We start from the raw sequence: 13,244 nt of genomic DNA on the forward strand, positions 1-13,244 counted from the left end.
CCCAGATACTGGTGGACACCCCATGCCAGAGGCAGAGACTGGCCAGGATGGGAGCTGATGGCAGTCAGCGGAGAGGGGACTTCACCAGGCTCTGCTCTGTGGGGCCGGGCACCTCTGCTGCCAGGTGCGTCTAACTCAGGAAGGACATGGTGGAGTCCCAGGGAGGGGCTCCCCATCTGTCCCCCAGGGTATCCCTCAGCCAACTCTGGGGTCGGGCAGGGAAGGGGGGCATCGACTAGCCCCCTGAAATGCCCCTTCCTGGTGCGTGGCCCAAGGCCTCACAGCTGTGGGGATGGCTGCCCGTCCAGAAGGGTGGCCCGAGTCCTGGCTTTAGCAGCCCCAGAGGCCATGCAGGCCCAGACCTCCGTGGTCCCGAGTGGTTTTGGCTATGGCAGGAAGACAGTTCTAGAACTGAGTGAGTGGCTGAGTCTGCCTCTCTCCACATGGCCAGGCTGTCCTGGGGCTGCATCCTAGTCCAAGGCCAAGGGGCTTCGAGCCTGCTGACTGGCTAACAGGTTGCTCGGGCACTGGCCAGACTTGGGAGCCCAGGGCCAGGCTCTGCCCCCAGGGCACAGGGTGGCTGCGTTAACCAGCGAATCGAAGGGAATGGGGCCCAGATCACGCAGAACTGGCAGAGGTCAGCAACAATGGCATTCTAAAGAAAGACCCATGTCTGGGGACAGGGCTGGCCCAGGAGACCCAGGAGGAAGTAAATGGGTGGAAGCTGCACGCATGGGCACGTCCTGGGAACAGAAGCAGAGGGAAGGTGTGGGAGCAGCAGGGCCAGAACTGACCCTCCCCATGGAGAGCCCTCCCTGCAGGTCACGTCCACACACTCAGGACCTCTGGCCAGAGTGACCCACTGCCTGGAGAGCTGCGGGGCTTTTCTTTTCTCCTTCCATGTGCCACACGCCTCAGGTCCCTCAGTACACCAGCCCCAAGCCTGGACTCTGCACAGCTGGCCTTTGGAGAGACCACATGTAGATCTGAACCTGAGAATTCTGGACTTCAGTTCAGACGGGAGAGCGGAACTCATTCTGGATTCAGCTTCTCCCTGGGCACGTGCCATGGGCAGGTTGAGTGCTCTGGGGACCTCTGGCCTGCCAGGTCTCTCTGTTCCACCTTGTCCAGCCGCTGTGGACATCCAGACCGTGCTGAGTTTGGGATGGATTTGGAAGAGGCGGGCATTTCTTGCCTGGAAGTTAGGCTTCAACGTCCTGTTCGCCTGGTGGGGCCAGGAGTGGGCAGGTGGGGACTGACTGGGGCCTCCTGCGTCTTTCCCTTAGACGACTTGGCCAGGAGTTGGAGGGTGTGGGCATGGCCACCCTGTGTCCCCTGGGAGCACAGGTGAGGGGCAGTGGGAAGGTGGCCTGAGGCGGCCTCACCTCAGTCTCCAGGAGGCCGCTGTAGGCGGGGTTGGCCGTGCTCCTCCTCTTCCGCTCCTGCCTCTTGCTCTGGATTTCTGGAGACACAGTGGCCACTGGGTCCTCTGCGCCTGGGGGACTCACACGCCTCCCCACCAAACCCTGGGCACGCTGTCCCCTCCTGCTCTGCGACTCTGTCCACCCAGCACCAGGCCCCACAGTGGTCCACACAGGAATAAGAAGTGCCACACAGGTCCCCACAGCCTTGGGACACGGGGACCTAGCGCATCTCTCCTGGCTTGTCTCTGGTGACAGACGCCCACCTTGGGGTGGACCCCCAGAGGGAGGTGCACCCCGGACAGCTGCTCCCCAGGACGCCCACCCCCCGCCCGCTGCCCCTACCTTCTAGGTGCTCCGTGGTCACCAGGCCGAGCGCGACCATGAAGGCGATTTTCTGTGGGAAGGAAAGCCACGGGCGGCGTCAACCTGGCCTTCCGCCTCCAGCCAAGGACCCGAGCACCCGGTCTACGCGGCCAGGGAAGCTCCTCCCGGAGACCACCACAGATGGACTTAGAGGGGCTTCTTGGGGGCAGCAGAGGGAGCCCTGAACACCAGGCTCAAGTCCACCCAAAGGCCCACGATGCCGACGGGCGCGGACAGCCACTGCCAGACGAGCACCCCCCCCACCCCGGCTCCATGGCAGTTCGCGTACCCTGCGTATCGATCACCCTGCGTCCCCTGCGCCCCCGCGTCCCCTCTGTCTTCTGCACACGTGCAGATGCTCTCATTGCTCATCTGCACATCTCTACAGGACGGGGCTGTCTGGCCTGCTGACCGTCTTGAGGGGACTTCGGAGGAGCAGCACGCTGAGTTTGGCCCGCTGTCCCACTGTGCTTCTGTGGTGGTGGGCAGGGGCCAAGACCCCGGCCCCACTGCAGCCTTCCTGTCCCCTGCTGTGTGGGCAGGACTGGGTCCGTGGTGAGGAGAGGGAGCCAGTGCTCAAGGCCTCAGGGCAAGCAGGCCCTCGCAGCTGCCCGGCCGTGGGACCGCCCTGCACCCAGCAGTGCCTGGCACAGAGCAGGCGCTCAGCGCATGCTTGCCGACTTGACAGGTGCAGGTCTCCTTGTCATCACGTGACTCACACTTGTACTTTCCCCATGTCCCACTTTCACCCTTTGACTTGACTTTGGGGCTGGCTTATTGGTCAGTGTCGGGTTCTTCAGATGGACACGCGGCTACTAGAGGAACCAGAGTACCCGCCTCCCACGCCTGCCCACGGCTGGCGCAGCACGTGGCCGGCCAGTCTCGGTGGTGCTGCTTATTAACTGAGGCCCTCAGCTCACGGGCCACCTGCTTCCACTCTGGTTTTCTGCAAGGTGCTGGGGACGGAGCCTGGGCCAGCGCTCTGCCACCAAGCCACACCCCAGCCGGGACCCCAGAGGACAATGGGTCATTGCATCTCCCTCCTCTGGGCTGTGACAGTTTCTCAGACTTTCCTCGTTTCTGATGACCTGGGAGGATCTAAGGAGCGGTCAGGCATCTTGTGGAAAGTCCCCCTGTGGGGACTGGTCGTGGGGTGAGTGGGGTGATGGGGTCAGGGGAACATCACGAGGGAAAGCCACTGCCCACCCTGACCGCTGGCTGAGGGCTCCACGGATGTCCCGCGGCCCCTGCCTCTCCCCATGCCAGGGCCCTCTGCACAGCCCCCCGTAAGGAGGGGGCTCCCGCACTGCTTTTGTTGTGATGTGTTAATTTATAAAAATTCATATGCAGTGGAGTTCACTGTCTTTTGCAGTGTTTGGATCTCGGTAGGGACTCAGGGGTCATAAAGCAAATTTTGGTTCTAAATCTTGAGACAGGGTCTCTCTTGCCGAGTTGCTAAGGCTAGACTTGAACCTGCCCTCCTCTTTGGCCTCCCTCTTTGGGATCCCTGGGTGGTCGCCGCACCTTGACCACCTCGGTGCCCATGGTTCACGGTGACAACCTGGGTGCCTCTGGAGCTCACGCGGCCCCGGAGGCCTCACATATGGATTGTCCATGTCCCCGACGGCTACCCACTTCTTCCCATCCTACCTCCTGGACTCTGCCTCTCCGCTCTTCTGACTTAAGGAGCCTCTCGACCAGATACTAAATGCCAGGTGTGCCTGTTTCTGGGCTGACTTCGTCCCCAGCCTCCGCGTCTCTGTGGGCCGCTGCTGTGCTCTTGGTAACCGGGCTGCACAGGGTCTTTCAGTTGCGGGGCACTCGAGTCCCTTCCGTGTTCAGGGCTTCCTTGCCTCTTCTTCTTAACTGGCGCGTGCCGATCTTGCTTACTCTTTCATGAAAAATTGAGACGCCATCTCTGGCGGTTCTGAGGAGGGAGGCGGCTGGTGTATTTACCAGATGACGCTGAGATGACAAGTAACTGAGTGATAAGTTCTCGTTACCCAGTGCCCTACCCAGCGCCGTGTGCACCTCTGTTCTTTCTTTTTGGAGCTTCAGGGGTTTTGAGCCTTGGATATTTTGCTTACGCTTCCTCCTGGGCACTTCGTCCTTTGTTGCTGTCCTAACGCTGCTGTTCCGGGAGGGCAGGCGAAGGTGTACGCAACGCCTGCCCCCAGCAGGTGGTATTCCCGCCTGCAGGGCTTTCTGGACATCTCTTGGCTTCTGCCCCTGCATCTCAAACAGCAGCTCTTCTGTGCTGCAGAAACAGCCCCCTGCACCCCACCCAAAGTGACCCCCGACCCCCCAGCGCCCGGCTGCGATGGAGACCCGGCGCTGCTCCCCCGCCTTCCTTCCCGGTCTCCTGTTTCACCTGGGTGAGTGTCGCCCCCGCTGCTGTTCTGGCTCCGGGCCCTGCACGGCTCTCCTCTCTAGCTGGACACCTCTGGCCTGGTGCCAAGGTGCCAAGGTTCCTGGTGTCTCCAGGTGCCTGGGGTGGACCTGCGCAGCTTCCCACCGGAGGCTCAGGGAAGCAACGTGCCCCAAGCTCCGGGTGCACTGATTACCTTTTCTGTGGCCCTAACGGTGGAGGACAGTTGGCGGGTGGAACGCTGGCGCTTGCCTCTTGCCCCCACCTCCGGTGGAAGGTGCCGGGCTGCATTCTTGAGCTGGCCTCCGTCACGGAAAGTCAGAGCCAGCCTCGCGGCTTCCCCCGCGAAGCAACTGGGCCCTTCTCCACCTGGAGACCTACAGCATGTTTCCTCCTCCGTCGAAAGCCAGGGCTTTCCAGGTGTGCCCTGCTCACCTCAGCCCCCCGGGCCACACGCAGACCAACCCCCGTACTTGGGCTTCCTTTCAAGCTGCAGAGTAGTCTTCTACTCCAGTAAAATTTTCTAGAATTACATTTTGTAGATGAGGTTATCAGCACATCACGAGAGGCAGACTGTAGGTCAGGTCTGGAGGGGTGTGTTCATGTGACTGAGGCCACTGAGGCGCTTGGGTCCTTACAGGGACCAGGGTCAGGCAGCTCAGTGGTCAGCTCTGGCTCAGGTGCAGCTCGGTGCCGCCTGGCTTATATCTGTAAGATCCCTCTGGGCTCCATGGCCACCGCTCAGGGCAGGGTCTAGATTCCCTGGGCAGCCAGTGTGGTCCCACAGCCAGGTGCAGTGCAACACACGCCAGCAACTCGGGAGGCTGGGGCAGGAGGCTCACAAGTTTGAGGCTAGCCTCGGCAAGGCCCTAAGCAACTTAGTGAGGCCCTGTCTCAAAATAAAACATATAAAGAGTGTGGAGGGCTGGGCTGGGGCTCAGTGGTGGAGCACTTGCCTGGCATGTGTGAGGCACTGGGTTCCATCCTCAGCACCACATAGAAGTAAATAAAATGTAAAAAAAAAAAAAAACCTAAGGGAGAAAAAAAGTGTTGAGGACCAGGCTGGGTGGGTGAGCACCCTGGGCTCAATCCCTGGTACCAGCTGAGGACCAGGCTGGGTGGGTGAGCACCCTGGGCTCAATCCCTGGTACCAGCCGAGGACCAGGCTGGGTGGGTGAGCACCCTGGGCTCAATCCCTGGTACCGGCCGAGGACCAGGCTGGGTGGGTGAGCACCCTGGGCTCAATCCCTGGTACCGGCCGAGGACCAGGCTGGGTGGGTGAGCACCCTGGGCTCAATCCCTGGTACCGGCCGAGGACCAGGCTGGGTGGGTGAGCACCCTGGGCTCAATCCCTGGTACCGGCCGAGGACCAGGCGGGGTGGGTGAGCACCCTGGGCTCAATCCCTGGTACCGGCCGAGGACCAGGCTGGGTGGGTGAGCACCCTGGGCTCAATCCCTGGTACCGGCCGAGGACCAGGCTGGGTGGGTGAGCACCCTGGGCTCAATCCCTGGTACCGGCCGAGGACGAGGCTGGGTGGGTGAGCACCCTGGGCTCAATCCCTGGTACCGGCCGAGGACCAGGCTGGGTGGGTGAGCACCCTGGGCTCAATCCCTGGTACCGGCCGAGGACCAGGCTGGGTGGGTGAGCACCCTGGGCTCAATCCCTGGTACCGGCCGAGGACGAGGCTGGGTGGGTGAGCACCCTGGGCTCAATCCCTGGTACCAGAAACAAAAAAGCCAAAAGGAAACGAAAAGCATCACGGAGCCTCTGTGAGGCCGGGTCGGCTTCTCCTCCCTGCAGTTCTACTGCAGCTTTGCTCCCCTGGTCGCCTCAGCCCCTCCCCTTATCTTGGTTGAACGAAACCAAGAGCTGAGCCTCCCGGATGCGGATGCAGATGCAGCCGCGTGATGGGGTGGGGAAGGGGCCACAGCAGCTCCAGGGCAGCCAGAGGCCCCTCCTCGGCGGCTGGCGATGCACTCGGGCCCTGCTAACCGCCCCGGGGCCTCCAAGAGGTGGGCAGGGCCGCGCCCACCTTCCCTTCCTGCCACGGCCCACTGCACCTGAGCCCCTTCAGGGGACCAGGACAGAGCGCCGGCTGCTCCTCTGCAGGGAAGGCCGCAGTGCTGCCCGTGGGACAGGCAGGACCGCTGGGAGCCAGGGTCCAGGAGCCCGGGTCTGAACGGCCAGCTGAGCTGCACCCACGCTGCCCCCAGCTTGCTCCCTCCTCTGCAAAATGACCCTGGCACTCTCGCCCCACGGAGTTCCGAGCAAGTGAAGACAGAGACAAGGGGACACACGGCCAGCCAGGAACGGGCAGAGACCTGGGCACCGTCACTCCGTGTCCCTGAGCTCAGGTGACACTGTGTCTATGAACGCAAGTGACAGACCACAGCGTGTCACAGACACGAGGAGCCCCTCCACGGTGGCTGTGGGTTTAAAGGACTGTGCATATGAATGCGGCCTGCCTGTCCCGGGCAGGGGGGAGTGACGCTACGTGGCCAGGAGCTTCCCAGCTGTGACCGGGAGAGGACGGGGGTCAAACATGCCACTACCAGAGGCGGTCACAGACAGGGCTGTGAGCTCCCTGGTGGCCACGGCAAAGGCGGCTTCAGGGCCAGTAATGGGGTCCCAGGTTGCTGATTCCAGAAGGGCTTACGAGTGCCGTGGGGCAGGGGTGAGTCCAGGCTGCGGGTCCCTGAGAAGGCACGTAATGGGGACTCCACTCCGTGATCCTCAGAGGAAGGACTGGGAAGCTCAGGGCAGGAGGAAGCAGGCAGCAGTCTGCCTCTGGGCGACTGTCCCGAGCAGCTGAGCCGCGGCCCCGCCCTAGCCCCACTCAGCATGACCAAAGACAGAGAGGGCCTCTCCAAGGCTGCACAGCAGGCGACCACCTCCTGGGGGGGCCTGCCTGGGTGGGGCGTCCAGCTCGGATGGTCCCTCCATTGGCCCATGCCCCATCTGGCCTCAGGCGGCTCCCTGTGAGGATGGCAGCTCCCCGTGGCCCAGGATCTGCGGGGTGATCGCTCCTCTGCGGCCGCCTGCTCCCTAAGGCTGCTCCGGGTTGAGGGTTCCTGACGCGTCTCTGACGAATCCAGGCACCATTTTGGCGCCCGGGGGCCCCCAGGTCCCTTCTGCTGCTTTTCCTGGGCCCTGCCGCTGCTCTGGCGACCCTGGCAGGTGAGCAGGGCCAGCCATGCCTGGGCAGCTTCACCAGCAGCAACACCTGCTTCTTTGCAAAGCCCGGCCCCACCCGGCTCACGGGGGCTCGGGGCTGCTGCTCAGTTTCAAGTGCTCCTCAGGCAGGCGCTTCGCGGTCGGGCCCCACGCCCGGTGGATCCACGAGGCACCACGCTCCGTGGCCCTCTGACCTTCGCAAGCCTCCTGGGGAGCTCGCGCCCTTCACGCCCCGCGGTGGCAGGTGCAGTCCCCATCACGGAAAAGCTCCATGGCCGGCGCTTAAGAACCAGAGGACCTGCCCGGAGAGCCCCCCCAATCATTGCGGGAGCCCCAGAGCCTGGGGAGCCCAGGCGGCAAGGCAGCCAGGGCCTCGCCACGCACCCAGGAGGGCCTCAGATGCTTCCCGGGCAGGAGCTGACCATCTCGCTTGCTACCACCAGGGCTGGGGACGCAGGAGAGCTGGTTCCCGCTGTGGCCGCACTGAGCAGTCAACCTGGTGGGCTCTCTGTGCATGTCAAATCACCTCCCCTGCTCAAAGACTCTCCATGGCTCCCCATTACCTGAGGAATAACGTCGCCCCTTGGCAGCCTGCAGGCAGGTCTTCCAGGATTAGGTTCTGATGCGTCCTAAGACCCCAGACCCTCAGCCCAGCCATGGTCAGAGAACAGGCAGGGGCTGAGCTAGGGCCACATACTGCCCAGAGCAGCTGCCCCTCCTGGGCTGAAGGTCCCAAGGACAGCAGGGCCACAGTGGGGCTCTGGGGACAGCAGGCAACTCCCCTGATCTGGGGGCTTGTCGGGCAACTCAGAATCCTCCAGCCCCCTGGGGAAGGGGCCTTAATGCTCCCCCTGACAGATGGAGGACACACGTGATCTGCCTGCAGTCCTGGGGGGGTGCTGGCGGTGCTGGGACCAAGCAGAACCCATGCCGACCACAGCCCGGCACCACCACACACCAGCGCAGCCCAGGACGGGCGGCTGAGACCAGGGTGCCCGCTGGGTGGCAACCCCCGACCCCACCGTGGAGGGCTGCATCGGGGCAGGTAGGGACCATCCCCAAGGGATGCCGTCCCACTGTGGCTGGGCCCCTGCAGGGCGGTCCTACCTCGGGGCTCTCCTGGCTTGGGGGCTGGTCCTCCTTCTTCTTCCTGGTGGCCTGAGCTCCCTGAGATGGCTCCTCTGAGGGCGGCCGTGGCTCCGCTGAGCTCTCGGGCTGCGTCTGTACTTGAGGCTGAATGATAATGACCTACAAGACGTGGGCAGGGTGAGAGCTGAGGGACCTGAGAGCGGAGGAGGGCCCAGGGCAGCCTGAGCAGCAAGTCACCGAGGAGCAGGGGACCAGCCTCCGCCCAGAAGCAAGGGCGCTGCCGAGGAGCGCCCAGGTCTCGACAGCAGGAGGCTCCAGGTCCAAGTCCTGCTCGACCACTCCTAGTGGCCTCCACCCTAGCTCACGGTCATGACCTGAGGCCAAGCGGGCTCGGACGTGCTCCCTCCCAAGACCCTGGAGACCCGCAGAGGAGGCAGAGGGCGGGGAGGCCTCCTGTGCAGTTGGCTGCACTGCTGGCCACGGCTCCCTGGGCCCCTCCTCAGAGGGAGGCAGGTGGGAACAAGGACCTGGCTCTGCCCTGAGAGACCTGGCCAAGCCCCTGGGGCTGGGAGAGGGGTATGGGGTCATCACTGCCTGGGCACCAGGTGGGCCAGCCTAGGCAGCGCGCTGCCTCCCGCCTGGCGGCTGTTGGGCGTATTCGCTTTGGACAGGGATGGGAAGCACTGTAACCTCCACGATCGCGGGCAGGGAAGAGGAATCCACCTGGAGCAGCCGGCCGGCCCGGCGCAAGCCAGGAAATCACTTAAATTGCTTTTGCTTTTATTTCCCCGAGAACAGGTGATGCTTAGGAATCTGAGGCTCCTGTGCAGGAAGAGGAATGTATTCCGTTTCCCTGCGGGCTCAGGGCTCTTTGTTCTGCAAGCCAGCCACGGCGGACACAGGACGACCTTCCGGCTCAAAGATCAGAGCACTCGGCACTCACAGCAAGGCTCCTGCTGGTGCCCATTAAATGAGCAGGTGCTTAGACCCAGCGCTGATGCTAGCCCAGCTGCAGCCTCACAGAATGGCATCGACAACGTCCACCAAGCACCCGTGTGCACTGGGCCCATCCTGGGGACACTGGCCATCCGGCCACCGCAACCAGGACTCCAGGCTCTGAGAGTCCCTCCCGTCGGGAGAGGCCCTGGAAGCAGAACGTGCTCAGAAATCAATGCGGGCCCACTGCACAGCACCACCTTGCAGGCAGGGGACGCCAAGGGCATCGGCCCAGGCAGAAGCGCAGCCTGGCAACGGGATCAGAGGTCCAGAGGCCCAGAGGCCCAGGCCTCCAAGAGCGTGGCCACCGGAGAGCTCTGAGCAGGAACCGGAAAGGATCTTAGGCTGTTTCAAACCTTGGCAGGAACTCGCAGACGTCCCATAGAGGCACTGGGTGTGCAAGGCTCCCCGTCAGAACCCACAGCAGGGCCGGTGCCCGTGGACAGGCGTCTCCGGCTCTCACTGGCTATTCTGGTGAGCACAGTGATGGGCCGGGGACCGTCACTCTGCACTGGTACTGAGTCACGCAGCCGCGCGTCCTTGGATGGTTCACTGCCTGTCGGGTGGGCTTCTTCCTGCCACCACGCACCGGCCGCTCAGTCCCCGCGTCACCTGCGTGCCCACTCACACCTCCACACCCATCCATTCACCCACTGGCCATCTGGCCGCCCACCAGCCAGCACTCCTGCCCAGGCCTCATGCGTGTGGCCAGTGTCCCCAGGCCTCGTGCGAGCAGGCAGATCCGTGGCCTGCGGGTAGCGCTCACCTTGCTGTCGGCACTGATGAGGAGGGGCTGCACCTGGAGGCTCTCGCTGACCACGGGCACGGTGGTGCTGGGGGCGATGGCGGCGGCATTGCTGGGGGAGGTGGAGATGATGGCGTAGGCCACCCCAGCGCTGCTCAGGGGCGAGGTGATGGCGGTGGGCTCGGCGAGGGCCTGGGACTGGCCGCCGGGCGTTGGCACATGGCTGACAGTGTTGTTGGCGGTGGGGAGGGCTGGGCTGGGGTTCTTGATGCTGACCACAGTGGCCTTCTGGAATGCTGGGGGCTGCTTGGGTGGCCGGTCCCTGCCCGGGGTGATGGGGAGGCTGTCTGGAATCAGAGTCTTTGGCCTAACCTGGGAGAGAGGGACAGGTACGTGGTCAGACAGATGGACACAGCAGTGATGAAGGCTCAGCAGCAGCCTGCAGCCCTGGCTTAGGGACTTCCCACGTCAGAGGTGAGTGGAGGCCGTGGGAACCGCCCAGACCTGCCCGGGGTCTCCCAGGAGACGAGACCCCAGCCCTGCGGTACCAGGTGCTCTCTGGCCACTGCCTGCCTTGCCTGGGCATGCAGTGACCACTGTGGAGGCCTCTCTGGGCCCAGCAGGCTCCTTCCAGTCCAACTAGAGAAAACACTGAGGGACAGAGGGCATCAGCACTGGGCGGGCCAGTGGGAGAGGCGTGTGCAGTGTAGCCCCACACATGAGTCCCCTCTGGGGTCCGAGGAGCAGGGGCGGGAGGGCCTGCAGCAGTGCCCTGCCCAGTTCTGCCCCTCAGCCAGGGTGACTGCCGTGTTCCTGTGACCACTGAGCCGAGCAGCAGCCTGGCCCCTCGGTCACCCTCCGAGGAGTCAGGACAGGAGGGACGACAGTGAGCAGCAGGAGGCTGCACGTGGCTCAGGGAAGGGCTGCAGGCAGGTTCTCGCCAGCCAGCTGCAGCCCCTGCAGGACCTGGGGCACTAGAGGACACTCTGGATGTCCCTGGCGAGTCCCTTACCTGTGCCTTAGAGTAGTGAGCCCCCAGCAGCAGACCCCATCCCGCCCCCATCCCGCCGCTGTCCACCCAGGAGGGCCACACTGGCATCGCCTCCTTGGAGAGGCAGAGAAGGGCCTGGGGCAGGCTGCCTATGGTGCCCGGAGCCCCGCCACAGCCATGCTGCAGGAGGGCATCCTTCCCGCTCCCCGGGGAGCAGCCGAGGCAGACGGAGAGGCAGGCCTGGCTGGGGGAACAGGGCAGGTGGTGCTGTGAGCCAGGACTGGGGGGCCGTGGGACGCCAACTTCCACAGGGAGGGTGGGCATGGAGTGAACCTTCCTGAGAGAACACCACCAGCCTTGCCAGAGGCCCGTCCCCGGAGCCCCTGTCCAGCCTCCCCCGCTGAGGGGCCTTGCGCAGTTCTGCAGCGCCGAGAGGCCCTACAGGGCAGCCCCGGGCCTGTCCCAAGCCCCCCATGGCCCCCATGAGCCTCCCCTCTGGGTGCCAGGAAGACCAACTCGACCTCCCCGCCAGCCGGCCGGGCCTCCCCTGTGCCTCCTCCTGGGTGCCGCCCAGGACCTGCTCCCTTCCACCTGCTCCCCGCGAGGCCTGGCTCACCCCGCCACCTTCAGGGAGTGCTCCCTGATCCCCCGGCAGGCACGGGCCGCCTCAGGGCCCCCAGTCTGTGCGTCCTCCTCGGAGCTGACCGCCTGGTCCAGACAGCCCGGTCCCTTGAGGCTCCAGGCTCTTGGGCAGGGTCCTGTGGGACCCGGCACGAGGGCACGCGGGGACTCTGCCATGGGGACGAGAGCTGGGGCAGGCCGCCTCCACCTCCTTGAGCAGGGGCATCTCTCCAGCACCGCAGCCCCAGAACAGGCGGGGCCGAGGTCATCTCTGGGGCCTGTGGCCCCTGGAGGGTATGATGTATTCGGCAAGTGCTCAGCAAGGCTGGGCCAGAGTGTGACAATGCTTCTCAAACTCTTCTGACTGAGACCCGCAGCCAAAACCGCATTTCGCTGCGTCCCAGGACAGAAGCCACTGCTCAAGAAGCAGTGCTTGGGACACATCTGCGGATCTTCCAGACCATTCTGGCCAGCCTAGCTGATTCCATGACAGAGAATTCTGGTCACAACCACCAAGTTATCTTGTTAAGGTCTCTGAAAAACTGGGCCCCACACTGTGAAGCCTGGTCCCAAGTGTCCTTTAACGAACAGGCAGAGGAGGCAGGAGACAGAAGGGACAGCCAGCCGGCCGGGGGCCGCCTGGGGGACGCTTACCTGAGGTAGCACTGCCGCTCCTTGCCCAGCCAACCTCTGCAAGGAGCTGACCTGAGGACCCGTGACAGGCACTGCAGTGGTGGTTCCCAAAGTCTGGAAGAGAAGAGGGCGCTGGGCTGGGCATGAGCCCGGCCGGCCCGCCTGGGCGGCCCAGCAGCAAGACCTAGCTTTCCTTTTCTTTTAAAAAATTTTTGATCACAAAAGTCGTCTCTCTTCGTTCAACAAATTTTGGAAAATGGAGGAAGGACGAGAGCAGCATGGTCCCAAACAGGACCACCCTCGGCTGCCCTCGCCCCTCCAGAAGCCTACATCCAGCGGGGACGGCGGGACTGCTGCCCCACGTTGGCGCAGGGACACCGCGGGATTTCCTAGAGTCCCCTGTCTTTCTGATCGCTCCTGGGATGGCTGTGGGGTCCCCGTGCCCTCGGCCCGCCCTCCCCTCCTCAGGTCAGCCAGCCAACGGGTGAGGGTGAAGCCATCGCCACACAAGTCTCTCCCCAGGAGACCCTGGACAGGGGCGATGGCTCACACCAGGCATGGTTTCCAGGCCGCTCAGCAGGCAGGTGGCCTGGGCGGGCCCTGACCCCCTCACGGTGCAGCCAAGCGCATGGGATGGCACAGCAGCCGGGTGGACGTGGGGTGGGCTGACAGGAGCTGAACCGCCCATGTGTAAGTCAGAGAGGAAGGTCCCCTGGGGTGGGCGGATGACAGGTGGGCAGGCTGAGGCTGTGCACTGAAATCTTCCAAACACCGCAGAGAGAAATCTAAGACCCCAGTAATGAAAGAAATATACCGTGACCATGGGCCAGAAGACCTAC

At 63.8% G+C, this 13,244-nt stretch overlaps 1 protein-coding gene across 5 annotated transcripts in view; it reads right to left on the reverse strand.

Annotated features, from left to right (window-relative positions):
* The window catches only part of PHF21B (PHD finger protein 21B), a 76,544-nt gene that overhangs the window by 6,968 nt on the left and 56,332 nt on the right, over nt 1–13,244 (reverse strand). For all 5 annotated transcript variants that reach the window (XM_079141695.1, XM_079141693.1, XM_079141696.1 and 2 more), the window contains exons 3-7: nt 12,427–12,519; nt 10,182–10,532; nt 8,438–8,578; nt 1,767–1,818; nt 1,386–1,462 (exon numbers count right to left, since the gene is read on the reverse strand). In XM_079141695.1, coding sequence (XP_078997821.1) covers nt 1,386–1,462; nt 1,767–1,818; nt 8,438–8,578; nt 10,182–10,532; nt 12,427–12,519 — 714 coding nt within the window. The remainder of the gene's footprint in view (nt 1–1,385; nt 1,463–1,766; nt 1,819–8,437; nt 8,579–10,181; nt 10,533–12,426; nt 12,520–13,244) is intronic.

This window comes from Sciurus vulgaris, assembly GCF_902686455.1.
Source record: "Sciurus vulgaris genome assembly, chromosome: 5".
Lineage (NCBI taxonomy): Eukaryota > Metazoa > Chordata > Mammalia > Rodentia > Sciuridae > Sciurus > Sciurus vulgaris.